This window comes from Peromyscus maniculatus, chromosome 4, assembly GCF_049852395.1.
Source record: "Peromyscus maniculatus bairdii isolate BWxNUB_F1_BW_parent chromosome 4, HU_Pman_BW_mat_3.1, whole genome shotgun sequence".
NCBI classification, from domain to species: domain Eukaryota; kingdom Metazoa; phylum Chordata; class Mammalia; order Rodentia; family Cricetidae; genus Peromyscus; species Peromyscus maniculatus.
Window position 1 is genome coordinate 124,307,998 of NC_134855.1, and position 17,852 is coordinate 124,325,849.

Genomic DNA, 17,852 nt, shown 5'->3' on the forward strand with positions numbered 1-17,852 from the left:
ACTCCCTTTCTTGTGCATCACATGTGATTCTTCCTCATTGGGGTAGAGCCTCCTTTCCCATATTCTGAATGTTTTTGAAGGTTAATGATATGACCAACTTAATGTAAAGATATTTCTCAGATTTTCTTGGAGGGAGGACTAGCCATGTGGTGAGTTCTGGCCAATCAGGTATAAGTAGAATATACTAGAAAAACCCTTCAAAGCTATTAGGAAAGGGAGCATTCAAAATGTCACTAGTCATTGGCCCCTGGCCCCTTGGCATTCAGGAACCCAAGTCCCAGCTATTCCATTTGCTTCTCATGGGCTTTGAATAAGTCATTCCACTTGTCTTCATTCCTGGAGTTATTATTGATCATTTGTCCAGAGCAAATTATTACTGATCATTTATACTGCTTGGAGCAAAACAAGTGGACACTTAATGGTGCAAATTCTTTTAATTCCTCCTTCTATATAATAATGAACCTTCCTTCTTCTAGGGGAAAAGACAGATATTATATTTTCTTCTTTTTCTTTTAACTTTCTTTGGCCTCTCCCTCTGGGGTTGGGGTGTCTGCTTGTTGTTTTTAGACAGTGTCTTACTGTCTAGCTTAAGGGTTGGCCTCCAACTTGCAAACTCCCACCTCAGGCTCCTGAGGATAGAGAGCACAGTTAAGGACCATCGCGCAGACTCCACATTCTCTCAGGGGTCTGGTATGTAAGGTGCTCAGAGGCTGTATTCTTTTGTCACCAGAGATAAACAACATGCACCTAATCCATATGAGAGCTAGGAAATGTTGGGCTTGATTGGGGGCCAAACCAGAGTCTTCAGTGTCTACCTTGGCCAGTGCTTCTGCATCAAGTCAGAAGAGACAGAGGGGCTTTTAGATAATGAGAATTTTAATACCAGTGCAACTTAAATGGATTCTTTGGCTGGTGCTATGACAGTACTTGAACAAGACCCCTGGCTTTAATTAACCATTTGCCAGGTGGGCTTCCTTCTTAATTAGTGCAGTGGATCACAGCAGACTTCCATCTTATTTTCTAAGAAAAAAATATATATAGGATGGCTCCATGGCAATCTTTTGGAGTGGAAATTAATTTATGCAAAATTGTTGCCAAAAAGGTTAGACAGTCACCTAACTATAGCCCGCTGATCAAGAGTGTGACCCACTGAAAGGTATTCCCCCCCCAGGGAAGCTGAATTACTATTCTTATAATAGATATGGTCCAGACCAATCTTAGATGTTTCTAGTTCTTGGTGAGTAGAATAGTGAAGCTAGAAGTCACTTCAGTAATCCATGAGCTCTTCACACAATAACACGGCAAAAAAAGAAAAGACTGGAGTCGCCTCCAGAATGAGCTGATTTACAGATCTGGCCCACATGCTTGGTTGGCTTGTATGCCACAAAGTAAAGAAATTTGTCACAACAAATTCTGCCTTGGATACTATTAAATTTTAAATCATGTGTTTGTCATGGGAGCTGGGGACTTGGTTTCTTAAACACTGAGGCTGATTAATCCCAGGACTGCTATTTGTCATGAATTCTGAATCGATGTTCTAACCTATGTAATCAGGGGGAGAAAGTCAGGGCAGTGAGTGTCAGTAGGAACAGCCAGCACGACAGGTAATTTGTGGCTGAGAAGGCAGTTTGTATGTGAATTCCTTTTAATATTGGTGTGCAATATTTCAATGCACTCCAAGCTTCCAGACTGCTCCACCCCACCCCTAGCCCTTCTGAGACAGTGCCAAAGCTCATTAAAATTGACACAACTTGCCTTCCATAGCTAAGATCCATAACCAGCAAGACCTCCTCCCTGTTACTTTCTCTAGAATGGCTGTTTACTGAATAGCCTTTTTAAGTCCTGCCACTCTGTAGCACGGTGTGCTTAGCTTTGTGCTGACACCATGGAGATTCAGTTGTTAAAAAATAAAGTAAAACATGTCACTGGAAGCAATCTTAAGGCTACCACCCTCATGCGACAGGTTGTCATTGGACAGTGTGTCCTGCTCAGACTCTGGCTGGCTCCTGGCCAGCAAGCTACCAGGTTTCTTGGCAGTTAGTCACATCTGCTGTAGTAACTAACCATGTCCCCAACCTGAAAGTGCCCAGACTAGGATGTAGAGCCCAGAACACAAAGGAGACCTCAATAACTGAATGTGGGGTAGTGAATGAAGCTCCTTGCAAAGCCACCTTCTCATTGCCCATCTGGATGGCTCACGAAGTTAGTCTCTTTGGTGTCTGGGTCCCCTTTTCTCAGTCACTCAGCATAAAGAAACATTCAGGAGGAGGCATCAGCAGCTCAGGCCTTGTGGGATTGCTGACCCTGCTCTCCAGTGAGCCCAGAGAAAAGCTGGCAGCCACCATTACCCCAGAACTCTGGAGGGGAGCTGTCTGGAACCCCCAAGCAGCTTTACTCAGAATATGGCTAGCACTGCTACTACCCTGAAGGAGTGACCTCTCACTCAGCACTTGCTTGTGGGTTTCCAGCTTCCTCCTGAAGTGCTCAGCCAATAGCTCAAATTTGTTACTAGCTAACTCTTAAAACTTAACTATTTTAATCTACATTTTGCCACATGGCATTACCCCTCTTTCATCTTGCACCTCCTGTTTCTTCTCCATGTCTGGCTAGCAACTCCTCTGACTCCGCCTTTCTTCTTCCCAGTGTCCTTAGTCTGGTTTCCCACCTAACCTTATCTTGTCTAGCTATTGGCCAGTCAGCTTCTTTATTAAACCAACCACAGTGACATATATTCACAGAGTATAAAGGAATGTTAAACACACACACACACACACACACACACACACACACACACACACACGGTTTTTAATTTTAATGGTGGTACCAAGAATGTGGGGGTGCTGCTGCTCCTTGTGATACATTTTCAAAATAGAAAATGTGCTATGGACATGGTTTCTTACCATGAATGTACTAGACCACCAGCCTCCTCTTTGAAGCATCATTGGCCAGCTTCTTTCTAATGCTGTAGCTGCTGTCATCCCCCATCCCCTAAATATCCAGTCTATCACTGTATTGGAGTTGGCCTAGAGTCTCCTTCCCAGGTCCATGCCATGTGATCCCACGATGCCCACCAGTTGCCTCAGTTTAGTTATGAAGTTCAACCTTGTGGTTTAGTTGCTTTTCCTGCTGCTATGATAAAAATGCACTGATGAAAGTAACTTAAGGGAGAAAGGGCTTATTTTGGTTCAAAGTTCAAAGATATACCCTGTCGTGGCAGAGGAGTCATTCTGGCAGGAACTTAGGCAGCTGGTCACATTGTGTCCCCAGTCAGGAAGCAGAGAACAATCAATGCTCTTATTCAGCTCACTTTCTACTTTCTGTGCATTCTAGGACCCAAGCCCATTAGCTGCCTACTTTTAGGCAGCACCTCAGTAACCTAATCAAGATGATTCCTCAGGAGGATGCCCAGAGGCTAACCTAATATAAATAAATGGTCCTGTAGCGTGATCCTAATTGGTCTTAATAGTAAAAACCCAGAGTCAGATATCAGGGTAAAAGCTGAAAGATCAGAGAAGCAAAGGAGCAAGCCATAGCTACCTCTTAACTCTCTGACTCCTCAGACCGAAAAGGGCAAAGCTCCTGTCTCCTCGCTGCCTTATTGCTTCCTCTCTTCCTATCTCTTGTCTGTACAGATCTCCAGACCTCTGTGGCTAACTAGTGGCTAGCTCCACCCTCTGATCTTCAGGCAAGCTTTATTTGTCAGAACACAAACAAAATATCACAACATCTCCCCTTTTTTGTCTAAAATAAAAAGAGAAGATTATAACTAACATAAAAAAACTATATACAATAAATACAATAACTAAATACAAATATATACAGGCAATAATTATATCAACAATGTCTAGTCCATTAACATTTGACAAATTCAGAGAAAATACTCCATTATTGATCCTGTCTTGGTGAGTCCAAAGGGTTATACCTAATTCACCTTCTATCCTAATTTGCATTACCAATCCAAAACTATCTTTTGCTGTCTCTCAACCTTATACACTTTACATTTCTTTTATAAGTTTCTTTTCTGAATTTGCTAACAAGGAAAATGAACTATAACTATCTAGCCATCAACTCCATCAGAGATCTGAGAAGAAAATATTACCTAAGTGCATGCAACTGACTTCCAAAAAGTGTGAGAAATGACAGAAACAGCTGGCTGCCTGGACAGTCACCCACAGTTCCTCTGCAATGTTGGGGCATCCATCTTTGACCTACAGGCCTAGAATAGCTGACAGACTTTTCTGTGAAGCAGGAATTTTGAAGGACTATCCTACTTTGTCTTGGTAAAGTTCAGCAGTCCTTTCTTTTATTTCTTGTTTGTCCAATTTGGACAGCATACTGTCAGCAGTTGAGGCAAGGGCACTTTCTTGCCCATTAGCTAACTTTTGCCACAAAGAAAATAAATTCCACATAGAGTTTCTTGGATGCCCATCATCTTCTCTGAAGTATATTGGTGCTGCCAGGAGCTGACATGTCTCATTGTCATTAAAACATACTAAATGCCAAATTCTGTAGATCTCTGAAGTATTTAAAGACCACCTGTCTACCTAAAATATATCTGTTTGACCTTGAAAACATACCTAACATGACTACAAGTTCAATTGTAATAGGTGACTAACTACTAACCTGCATTTCTTTATTACCCTAAATAGTTTATAATAATAACTTTCAAGTACTAGAAATTTGCATTACATTGTTAAATGAGCTGTATAGATACAATACCTTGAACAAGAGTAGAAATGTATGTACAGAATGTTCTAACAAAAGTAACCTTAAATTTGTATCAACATACATACAAAAATCCATATCAATTTAAAACTAGTAGTTGCTTTTTTGGTTTAAAAGTAGATTCAGTAATTTACCTTTTTATCCTATTTTTATATCCTTCCTTTTTCTTTTCAGAGTAGATTCAATAATCTTCTCTTTTATCCTTTTATCATTTCTTTTTTTCTTTTTTTTAAATTTTATTTTATTTTATTTTACAATATAATTTAGTTCTACATATCAGCCACAGATTCCCTTGTTCTCCCCCCTTCCGCCACCCTCCCTTACCCCCTAGACCATCCCCCATTCCCACCTCCTCCAGGGCAAAGCCTCCCCCAAGGATTGAGATCAACCTGGTAGACTCAGTTCAGGCAGGTCCAGTCCCCTCCTCCCAGGCTGAGCCAAGCTTCCCTGCATAAGCCCCAGGTTTCAAACAGCCAACTCATGCACTGAGCACAGGACCGGGTCCCACTGCCTGGATGCCTCCCAAACAGATCAAGCCAATCAACTGTCTCACCTATTCAGAGGGCCTGATCCAGTTAGGGGCCCCTCAGCCATTGGTTCATAGTTCATGTGTTTCCATTCATTTGGCTATTTGTCCCTGTGCTTTATCCAACCTTGGTCTCAACAATTCTCGCTCATATAAACCCTCCTCTTTCTCGCTAATTGGACTCCCAGAGCTCTGCCCGGGGCCTGTTATCCTATCATTTCTATATCCCCCTTTTTTCTTTTCAAAACAAGAACTCTGAATCTAATCTCTTTTGTTCACCTTTTTTCCTGACCATTATCAATAACAACTTGTAAGCAACCTCTCTAAACAATGACAAATATTCATAACCTATTGAATGACCAAAAACCACCTGCTCTACCTCTTGAGAATGTGGGAATCATTTTCTTAAAATTACTTCCTGCTATCTGGGGGCAACATTGTCTTTAGGGCCCCCTGAAAAAAATGGGATAATTGTCAAGTCCTAGGAGACAGGTGTGCCTGGAGGCTTGTCTCCTAGGTGGTTCCAGATCCTGGTAAGTTGACAGTTACATTAACCACCACACTGTGTGTCCCTGTTTAGATAAAGCCCTTAGGTGGATTAAGGACTAAGGTAAATGTTTGGGATTAAGACAAGTTGAATTTGCCATAGCTTTCTAAATGCCACATTCAAGTTCAGAGTGAAAGCTTAACTCTGTATGCACTCAGAAAATTGTTATTGGTGTCATAGTGAACTAAATTCAGAGTCTTGGGGCAAAGTAAAAGTTCAGCCTCCATCAACACAGCCTGTGTTTGTCTACTGAGGTCAACAGGGAACAGAGCTCCAGTGAGGAGTCAGCAGCCATCATGGCTGAAATAAAAAAAAAAAATCATGACATGGGATTATAACAGAACCCTTCCTCATTATCTGGTTCATGTGGCAGTTTTATCAGTTTCTAAGGGGCAAAATCCACACCATGAACAACTTACAAACTGAAAGGTCATCCACAGACTAAATAGGGTGCATGTTGTGGCCTGAGAAAGGTCATCCACAGACTGACTGTATGGGGGGTGTGCTCCTGGCAACTGCATTATCAAAGGCCTGACTATCATTGCCCACCCTCCTTTTTAAGCCTAACTGTCAGGTTTTCATCTTTTATTTGTTTAAGTATTCTTTAAAACAACTAGAATTCCTCATGATCACTTTGACCAAGATATTGTTTTCAAAATGGTTCTGTGAAATTTGACACTTCAAATGCATCATCATAAAGGGACCCAGTTCCTTTACTGGGTGAGATATTGAGCTATAGTGTTGATTGTAATTAGCAACTAATTAGTAAAAGCATAGAACAATGTAATGACAATTTAAAATGTGCTGAGGAACATTTTGTCATGAAAAATGTCATTTCTGATGCATCATTGTCTTTGTGTGTGATCAATAGCTGTTATTTGCACAAGATAGAACTTGTCTATTATACATGAAAATGTTTTTTTTTAATGGTAAAATAAAATTCCCAAAGTTGAGAAATGTTTTGGATACTGTTTTCCTGATCCATTTCTCATTCTCACCCAGGGTTCAGAAATAATAACAGGTAATGTGAAAGATGGCACATACTTCCGACTGTACATTAACAAGTATAAGTTGGTGGAGGCCATCACATGCTTTTCAAAGGAGCCCTTCCCAGTTTCCAACTACATCCGCTTGTTTGGACAGCATGAGCAAGTCCTCAACAACCTGTGCACTCGTTTTGATGAAAAGTTGATTCCAGATCTCTACAGGTGAGTTGGACATTAACTTTGATTGTGGGTACATATGGTTGTATAGGATGTTTCACAATGGAGGGATGTGTGTCACAAAGCACCAGAGAGTAAAAATAGGAATCACTGAGAGAGGCTGAAGTGACCGAGATGGCTTTATCACACAATAATGAATATCATACCACTAGCATTGGCTGCAGAGCAAAGGTTCACAAGAGGAAATATGTGAACTGGACCTCAGATGCGATTGTACATGGTGTTGATATGAAAGCATGAGGTAAGGTGATACTCAAGTCCTTTTCCACATGGGGCTGCTAAGAGCAACAGTCTGAACCTAAAAGAAAGGTCGAAGGTCAGGATGTGGAAGAATCTGGTCCCATTAGGAATTTTGTAACCACTAGACAGGCTGCTTACCATCCTAGCCTTTTTCCTTCCAGAATGTGGATGACTGTTTACCAAATACATTGGTAAGAAAATTTCTGGGTGGCTTTTTCAGCTCTTTTACAAGGTTACACAGTTACAAGGTTACACAGCTCTTTTACACAGTTCCCATTGATACCTAAACTACACAAAAACCCAACAAAGAAAGAGAATTACAGACCAATAGTCCTTTTGAACACAAATGCAAAAATTCTCAGTAAAATAGTACTTATAAACTGAATCCAAGAGCACATCAAAAAGATCATCCATCATAATCAAATAGGCTTCATCCCAGAGATGCAGAGATGGTTCGATATATGTAAAATGATAAATGTAATCCACCACATAAATAGACTGAAAGACAAAAACCACATGATCATCTCATTAGATGCATTAAAGTCCTCTGACAAAATCCAACAACACCTTTTCATGATAAAAGTTCTGGAGAGATTAAGGATACAAGGAACATACCTCAACATAACAAAGGCAATGTACAGCAAGCCCACAGCCAACATCAACCTAAATTGAGAGAAACTCAAGGTATTTCCACTAAAATTAGTAACAAGACAAGTATTTTCACTCTCTTCATACCTAACTCATTATAGTACTTGAAATCTTAGATCCAGCAATAAGGCAACTAAAAGGGACAAAAAAAATAGGAAAGGAAGAAGTCAAAGTATCTTTATTGGCAGATAATACAATTGTCTACATAAGTGATTCTAAAAACTCCACCAGGAAACTTCTACAGCTGATAAACACTTTTAGCAAAGTAGAAGAATACAAAATTAACCACAAAAATCAATAGCCCTTTAATATAAGAATGACAGTGTGAGATATAAGTCAAGGAAACAATACCTTTCACAGTAGCCTCAAATACACACACACACACACACACACACACACACACACACACACACACACACATATCTTGGGATACCTCCAACCAAGCAAGTGAAAGACTTATAGAATAAAAATTCTATAGCAAGTTTTATTGTAGACATGTCAAGTTCCATGAAAAAAATCCACTGGACTTGATAGAAAATGCATTAAATCTTAGATCAGTCTGGTAAAAATTGTCATCTTTTGCCCCAGCCAGCAGGGCTTTAATGGGTTCTCAACCACCCTAAGGATGGAATGATAGGGACAGGAGACACAAAGGAAATATACCAAGTCAAGATTCTGATCAAGGTGCAACTTTATTTTTCTCCAGGAGGGTTTATATAGTTCTTGCAGGGTAGAGGGAGCAGGAAGCTGTTATCTGCATAGGGTGGGGCAAGCTAACAGAATGTTTATGTAGGATGTTTACAGGGTGAAAGGGTCAAAGGCTCTGACTCAATGTCCTGTTGCTAGGCAACCTAACTTTAAGATGATCTAGTTTCCTGTCTTATCGGGGATCTGTATTTTTCCACTAACTAGAGATTCTGACCTTGTCCCTGACAATCTTTGGTGTTGGCCCCAATATCATAGCACAGGATAAGTCTCAAATTATTTAGGATGCCTTGAGGAAGGCATGCCATTTTACAGTAGAAAACCACTTCTGAAAGCAGCTGCTACTTAGTGAGGTTGGGAGAATGTTTTTCTGTCCAGAAAACAAGATGTGGCAGAGCCAGTACCTCACACAGTCTGTAAAACAGGACTTGAGTGTCCTTGACACCCAGAGGGGACTGCTTGTGTCATAGTCCTGCCTCCCTCCTAAAAATGCTAAATTACAGATTATCTCACACAAGCAAACAAAGGTGTGTGACATATTCATGTATGCTTGAAAGGAAAATGATACTGGAAACCCATGTGTCTGCTACCTACGTTAAGGAATAATTCTTCACCGCAAGGCATTGGAAGCCCCTCTCTGGCCACACCCAGACTATCATTTGGAAGGCAGCCACCATTTTGAAGTTAGGCTTAATCATTTTGTTTCCTGTGAAACTTTACTATAGGGGAACAAAAATAGTCTTTTTCACAAATTCTCAACTCTGCCGTTAAAATGAGAAAGCAGCTTTGGCTTCAAATGTCATTTGCACATAAGCAAATGGACACAGCATGACCTAATGAAGCATCATATTCCAAAGCAGGCACTGGCTGGATTTGATCCAAGGGTTGTGGTTTACCAACTGTTATTTCATACATACATGTGCACACGTGTGTGTGTGTGTGTGTGTGTGTGTGTGTGTGTGTGTGTATGTGCCTGTGTGAGAGTGTGTTTATATTTATGCTTTATATGTTTTTATATATAAATGATTTCCTAAATAATATTAATTTGTTTTGCCTAGTTTTGGGTTGAACCTATGGGTTGCTAAGGAGAGTCAGTGTCCTGATTATTCTGTGTGAGAGGTGTCAGAACTCACGGACACAGCTGCATCTCATCCCCGCACCGTAGTCTTCCATTGCTTGACTGTGTCCCTACTCATTCATGGAATGTTGTCTTAAGTTCTTTGTGCTATTACAAACACTTCTGTGGCCACCGAGAACATACTTCATGTCTAGAATTTCTCTAAGAGTGTCACAGCCCTGTAACTGCAGAGTCTTGGCAACCTGTATTTAAACTTTCCCAAAGTAGTCATGTCTGTCTGCACTACCTTGCATGAGAGTTCCTGTCTGTCCATCATACACTGGTTATGTTCAGACTTTAAAATTAGACCAGTTTGGTCATATACAACTGTATCTTCTGGATTTTCTTTATCCTTCTCTGATGACTGATGCAGCTAAGTACCTTGTTATTTGTTGATGGGACATTTATGATAGTACCTTGTGACCATATGGGTTCTCTTCTTAAAAATGCCCAAGAGGGCTGATATAATCTGGATGAACACTTGTGTTGGTCACATATTTTGAATTCATATTTTGAATGTTTCTTCTAATGCTTTGAAGCCACTTTCTATATTGTGGCAATTAATATATATTCTTAATTTAAAGCAATCTCTTAATACCTTGTTCAAGGATATCTTGGATATTTTTGTCCCTTCACTCTTCCAAAAATTTTATAATAAACCTATATGTTCCATGAAAATATCCATTGGATTTGGTGGATAGTGCATTAAATTCTTGCTTAATTAGACAAGAATTGACCTTTTTTGATACAGATTATAACATTATAACATAGGGTAAATATCAGTTTATTTAGAACATCTTTCATGGCTCTCAATAAAATTTTATAATTGTCTTCATAAATAACATTTTAGAAATATTTTATGTATCAGGAAAGTTTCTTAGTGCTTTCAAAGATAGTCCATCTTTTTATAAAGTATCAAATTCTTTAATCATATGTTTTCCCTTTTTCAAACGCCTGTAGACTTGACTGATATGCTGACTTGGAATCCTTTGGGTAAATACCTGGGAGTGCTATTAACTGAGTCATATTGTAGGAACCCTCTGCACTGGCTTCCATTACGGTGGACGCTGGTGTGAGTTCTCTTTGTCTCCAACGTTGTCAGCATTTGTTGTCTTAAGGAATGTCATTCTGATTTGGGTGAGATGGAAACTTGGTGTCATCTTAATCTGCATTTTTCTGGTGCCTAGTGTGGTTGAACATATGTTTTTCATATGTTTCTTTTACTGTTGGAGAACTACCTATTTGTTTTATTAACATTTACTCAGCTGCTTCATTTCTTGTTGTTCAGGTTTTCTAGCTCTTTGTATATTCTAGATATTAATCCTCAGTGGTATATATAGGTAACAAAGATTTTACTTCCATCCAGGGTGATGTTTCTACATTACATTAATTGTTTCATGTGCTGTGCAGACTTTTAATTTCATGAAATCCTACTTGTCAGGTTGGCATTGTCTCCTGAGTAACTGGAATATTATTCAAAGAGTTCTTGCCTATGTCTATATCTTGAAATATCTTCCCTACTTTATTACAATAAGACCTTTAGTCCATTTGGAGCGGATTTTCACACGTGGTGAGAGATAGAGATTGGCTGTGTGTGAGTACCATGCTATTTTTCTTATTGTATCTCTCTAGTATAACTTGAAATCAGATATGGGATATCTCTGACATACTTTTTGTTCAAGATTGTTTTGCTCTCTAGGGTCTTTTGTACTACCACACGAGTTTTAAGGGCTTTTTAAAATATTTGTATGAAGAATGGTATTGAAATGTTGACGATGATTTCATTGAATCTGTAAATTGCTCTTGGCTATTTTCACAATATTAGGTCTTAACAATCGATGATAGTGGGAGGTCTTTCCCTCTTCTGGTATCTTCTATAATTCTTTCTTTGGTGTTTGAAAGTTTTCATTGTAGAGGGCTTTCACTTACTTGGATATGTTTATTCTCAGAATTGTGTTGGTTGTTTTTTAATGTGAGGCAGTAGTTAGTGGGGTTATTCTCCTGGTTTTGTTCTCAGCATGTCTGCTCATTGTATGTGGCAAGGCTACTGACTGTGCTTTGTTCATTTTCTTTATGCTGCCACTTTGTTGACGGCATTTATCAGATCCAAGAACTTTCTGATGGGGTCTTTGGAATCTCTAACATGTAGAATCATATTTACAAATGAGGATGCTTTGGCTTCTTTCTTTCCCATTTGTTTCCTTTTTATTTCTTTCTCTTGTCTTATTTTCTCTAGTTAACAGTTTGAGCACTATATGGAATAATAGTGGAGGAAGTGGATACTCTTGTTCCCAATTTTAGTGGAAATGCTTTGAGTTTTTCCCCATTTAGTATAGTGTTGATTATAGATTCGTTGTATAAAGCCTGATTATGTTGAGATACAGTTCTTCTATTTCTAGTTTCTTCAGGGCTTTCATCATGATGGGATGTTGGAATTTGTCTAAAGCTTTTTCGTCATCTATTTACATGGTAATGTGAATTCTTTCCTGAGTCCATTTATGTGATGTGTTGCATTTATTGATGTGTAAATGATTATGTTTGTTTTTTATTTATGAATGTTGAACCATCCCTGCATCTCTGGAATGAAGCCAACTTGATCATGGTGGATGATCTTTTGATGCATTGTTAGATTTTATTGAGAATGTTTGCATCTATGTTTACCAGAGAAATTGGCCTATGTTATTTTGTTGTTGGGTCTTTTAAGTGGGTTTTGATGTCAGAGTAATACGGGCCACATAAGAAGATTTTGTAGTGTCCCTTCCATTTCTGGGGAATGAAATAGTCTGAGAAGGATTATTGTTGTTTCTTCTCTAAAGGTGTAGTAGAACTTAGCAGTGAATACATAAAGGCCTGGGCATTTTTTAATTTAAAAAACATTGTATTGTTCCTTCAGTCTTGTTGCTTGTTATAGATGTGTTAAAATTATTTACTTAGCCGGGCAGTGGTGGTGCACACCTTTAATCCCAGCACTCGGGAGGCAGAGCCAGGTGGATCTCTGTGAGTTTGAGGCCAGCCTGATCTACAGAGTGAGATCCAAGAAAGGCATAAAGCTACACAGAGAAACCCTGTCTTGAAGAAAAAAATAAAATTATTTACTTAACTTAATTAAATTTTGGTAGGTGTGGTGGTTTGAAAGAAAATGGCCCCCAAAGGGAGTGGCACTATTAGGAGGTATGGCCTTGTTGGAGTAGGTGTGGTCTTGTTGGAGGAAGTATGTCACTGTGGAGGCCGACTTTGAGGTCTCATATAGGCTCAAGATACCGCCCAGTGTCTCAGTCTACTTCCTATTGCCTGCAAGATGAAGAACTCTCAGCTATCTCTCCAACACCATGCCTGCCTGCACACCACTGTGTCCTGCCATGATGATGATGAACTAAACCTCTGAACCGTAAGCCAGCCCCAGTGAAATGTTATCCTTTATTAGAGTTGCTGTGGTCATGGGGTCTCTTCACAGCAATAGAAACCCTAAGACAGTAGATCATATGTGTTTAGAACTTTATCTATTTTTAAAATGATTTTCCAATTTAATAGAATATAAGTTTAAAGGTAGAGCCTAACAATTTTCTGAATTTCATTGTTTTTGTTTTTGTTGTTGTTGTTGTTGTTGTTGTAATGTGTAGGAAGGAGGAAGCCCTGAGTGAAGTTCTGAGTCAGTGTGTCTTGTTGACTAGGCTCACGCAGGTACAGCAAAGCCTTCTCCCCAGGGATGAGACTCAGAGGGAAATGGCAAAGCTTTTTCTGCTAGTCCAAGTGTAAAGGTTGATAGTGTATGCAAAAAACAAAAACAAAATAAACATAGTTTTCTCCCCACTACCCCCTGGATGTTTATAGTCTCAAGACTGCTCCCCTATGGAGCCTGCTCCTACTAAGATTAGCTGCCTCCTTGATTCAGCTGTCCACCATAAACCCTGCCTCCCTGTTTATCTGTATGCAGTAACCCCACCTTCCTGTTCAGTTCTATATAGTAAACACACTGAGCTCTGGGGTGCTGAGGTTTCTCCATCGGAGAGCCCAGTCCACCCAAACCCCACTTTTCTGTGTATCTGACTTTTCTTCATTTCTTAGCTGTCCCCAGGCAGGTCCAAGTCCTTGGAAGCCATGTAATGGATAAGGCGGTTGAAGTCTCCTTTTTCAGCTCTAATTTGTTAATTTGGGTCTTCCCACTTTTGGTTAATTTTGGCTATAGGTTTGTCAATCTTGTTTATATTTTCAGATCACCTACCCTTCCCTTCACTGAGTCTTTGTACTCTTGATGTTTCTAGTTCACTAATGTCGGACTTGATCATATTTATTTCCAGCTACTGATTTGGGGTTTGGCTTGTTCTCGTTTTTCCAAGCCTGAGATGCACTTTTAGCTATCTGTAATTGCTCTGACTTTTGAACACAAACACTTGTGACTGTGAACTTCCCCATTAGGATTGTTTGCGTTGTATCCTGTGGGGTTTTGTTACGCTGTGTTTTCGTTTTTATCCAATTCTAGGAGTTGTTTAGTTTCTTTCTTGGTTTCTTTAATGGCCTCATTCAGCGTTCCGTGGTGGAGTGGCCAGTCTCCGAGTTAGGTTTGCTCGCCAGTTTCTCTGGCTGTTGATTTCAACCTTTACCCCCCTGGTGCTCAGATGAAAGACAAGAAATTATTTGGATTTTCTTATATTTTTAAAATCTATTGTGTGTCCTACAACATGAGTTATTGTAGAGAGAGTTCCATGGGCTACTAAGAAATGTATCCTGTGTGTCTGGATTGTCTGGATGGAATATTCTGTGGATATCTGTTAGGTCACAAGAGCAATGACATCATTTAATGCAGGTGTTTCTCATTTTGTGGAATTCACTTAATCTTTCACTGAGAGTGAAAACGTAGGTATTTAAAAAGGAAATTCATTTTCTTCTTAGTTTATTAGAACATCTGAGTTCCAGGGGAATTTTTTTTTTTTTTTTTTTTTTGGTTTAAAAGAAAACCTATTCAGTGGTAAATGAGATACTAAGAATTGAATGTGGGGGGGGGGGAGAAGAAGAAGAAGAAATGCTTTCACATTTAGCCAGATTCAAAGCCCCAGCTGATTTGGTTCACCCTGAAACAGCACTGGTGAGCATGAAGCCTCTAGTCAGGGCACAGCTGTTAGCTGATGATGGTAATAATTATAAAAGTTAATTTGATTGGTTAGGAGTGACTGTCCGGGACGGCCAAGTAAGAGTGGACAGCACTTGATGGCAGGCAATGTCGACTGACATCTGTCAGAAAGAGGCAGGGGGCACGAAGACACTGGCCACGCATTGTAAGTGAGGCCCTTGGCAGGCATGTACACATGCAGCTGCGGCCACAGTCTTCTCAAGTGCCACCAAGTACTGCCAGGTCGCGGTGCTGATTCTTGGCCCAGCCCTGTTCTCCCTGCCCCTTGTCACACGGGCTGACTTGGCCCTGTCCAAGCAGGGTGAATCGCTCAGCTGATTTTGGCCAAGATGTGATTACCAATTGTTTTCCTGACCTTGGCAGCGTCAGCCATGTGTCTCATTCAAAGCCAGCTGCATGTCCCCCGTGCTCATCCATCCACCACACCGAGGACAGCTTCCTCCATGCTGGCAGGGCTGACGATACCCAGTGCTCTGCTTTTCTGTAAGCCGAGTACCAAGAACGACTCCTTTCCCACTTCAGAGGAGCCCTCGGGATCTCTGTGAGGCTCTCATGCTTCACAAGCAGTGAGTCACTTGGAGCCCTGTGGAAACAGAGGGTGGCAGCTGAGCAGTCAGCTAGAGTGATGCTCAGCAGACAGCTGCCACGGGGCCACAACCGCTGGGGTTCCCCAGCCCAGGCTGGCTCAGAGTCCAGCTGAGTTTCAGTCTTTGTTTCTACCTCACAGTGCCAGGACAAACCACTGGCACTGAAGAAGGAGAACTAATCGACCACTGGTGGATGTGTAAGAGAGAACTAGTTCACCCATTGGGTGAGGAAGTGAGAGAGACACAGACAGAGAACTACTTCACCGCTGGGACAGGGGAGAACATTCATTCACCACTCTGTGCACCCGGAGAGGCAGGTGTGTGATTGATTGATTGATTTACCACTTTGGAAAAATAATGGAGGCTTTTTTTTAAAAAAAAGCATTTGTTCCTTTCTAAATCAACCACCTTTGTAAAGTCACATAATAAATATGTCACTAAAATCCGCTCTTTCCCCACCTTCTCCCTGAAGCATTTGTATAGCTGAGATCTCAGGTGTGCACACATAGATGTAGACACACTCATAAGTGTACACACACACACACACACACACACACACACACACACACACACACAGGCATATACCCACCCTCTCAAGCCTGCTAGTTTCTAGGTCCCTTGACAGGTTTACAGGAAACAGGACCTTCTTCCCTACTGGGTCCTACTCCTCCTTCCCAGGACACTGGAGGTGACAGGAACCTCAAGGATGGCACCAGCTGGGAAGAGTGGGTAGAGAGAGGACTGGCTGAGGAAGTCTGCCGAGATGTGGCCTGCCAGAGACTTTAACAAGGCACGACTTTAACAAGGCATTCACATTTTTTTTTCTGCTTTCTTAACTCTATCTCATCTTCTTTTTAGCCTCACTTATGGGTGACCCTGCAGAAGAAAGGTCGTGCCTGCTGACTCCCCCGCCCCTTAGCCTTAATTAGCAGTCTGTGGACTCCTTTGTCCTCTCAGCCTGAATAGGTCTTCCCCCAGCTTCGTGGCAGGAGCCCATCAGATACTCATAGCCTTGATTAAATCACCTCCTTTCACATCTTAACATCTCAGCTCTCAAAGCTGCCCCGGAGGCCTCTCCTCCCGTGAGCACTGCCGTCCTCCTGCACACTTCCCGAACACTCCACAGCCTACTTTTAGTGGGTAAGTGCTCCCGTGCACGGTATTCTAAATGGAGCCTGAGCAGGCCCTTTAAAAAGGCTGCCATTACCTTGCTGAACTGTCAGGCTCCAGAAGTTGTACCCTTAGGAAAGCCACCTTGTGCTCTCTCTCTCTCTCTCTTTGCAACTGTAAAGGAGGGTGCAATGGGCCCACTCAGTCCCCTAATTATTTATTAGACTACAATCAGAGCCATGCTCTTAGGACTGGAAGCCGTCTCCCCCTCCTCTTTTTTTCTATACTCAGTAGCCTTGGGCTGTATTTGGTAGTAACTTGAATAGTAGATACCCGGTGCCCATCTCCCCCAGACTTTTCAAAATCTAACTACCCACCCTACTTTCTTGGCTTCTTTCTACAAACAAAAGTTACAGGAGCATTCTCCTGGTCCGTGGTATATTCCTGTTCTTCTGCCCTAGTGTGTATCTGGAATGTTCCCTGAAAGGCCCAGATGCTAATGGCTTGTTCCCAGGTGGTGACATTGAGGTGACAGAACTTTTAGGAGGTGAGATGACTCCACCGGTAAAGGTGCTTGACTCCTGATGATGCGAGCCTGGTGACTGGCATTCAAGCCACAGAACCCTTGGAGAGGTTGTAGAGGTCAGGAAGGTGCCAAGTCCATAAGTTCGCTGACCTCCACACCCATTCCATGTCATGAGCATCATAACCCCCTCCATCCATCTCTCTAACCCCCCTCCATCCATCTCTCTAACCCCCCTCCATCTCTCTCTCTCTCTCTCTCTCTCTCTCTCTCTCTCTCTCTCTCTCACACACACACACACACACACACACACACACACACACACACACACACACGTGGTGGTATGTGTTCCCCAAAATATTGTGCACCCTAATAAACTTATCTGGGGTCAGAGACAGAACAGCCACTAGATACGAAGGCTAGAAAATGGTGGCACTCACATCTTTAATCCTAGCATTTCTGCCTCTGGATCTCTGTAAGTTCAAGGCCACATTGGAAACAGCCAGACATGGTGACACACGCCTTTAATCCCAGGGAGTGATGGTAGAATGGAAAGATATATAAGATGGGAAGACCAAAAACTAGAAGCATTTGGCCTGGTTAAGCTTTCAGGCTTCTAGCAGCACAGTTCAGCTGAGAGCCATTGGGATGAGGCCACAGAGGCTTCCAGTCTGAGGAAACAAGACCAGCTGAGAAGTTGGCCAGGTGAGGTTAGCTGTGGCTTGTTCTGTCTCTCTGACCTTCCAGTGTTCACCCCAATACTTGGCTCCAGG

At 41.4% G+C, this 17,852-nt stretch overlaps 1 protein-coding gene across 5 annotated transcripts in view; it reads left to right on the forward strand.

Moving 5' to 3' along the window:
• Nucleotides 1–17,852, forward strand: part of Cfap61 (cilia and flagella associated protein 61) — a 302,729-nt gene that overhangs the window by 232,675 nt on the left and 52,202 nt on the right. For all 5 annotated transcript variants that reach the window (XM_076570780.1, XM_076570781.1, XM_076570783.1 and 2 more), the window contains one exon: nt 6,801–7,006. In XM_076570780.1, the coding sequence (XP_076426895.1) occupies nt 6,801–7,006 (206 nt within the window). The remainder of the gene's footprint in view (nt 1–6,800; nt 7,007–17,852) is intronic.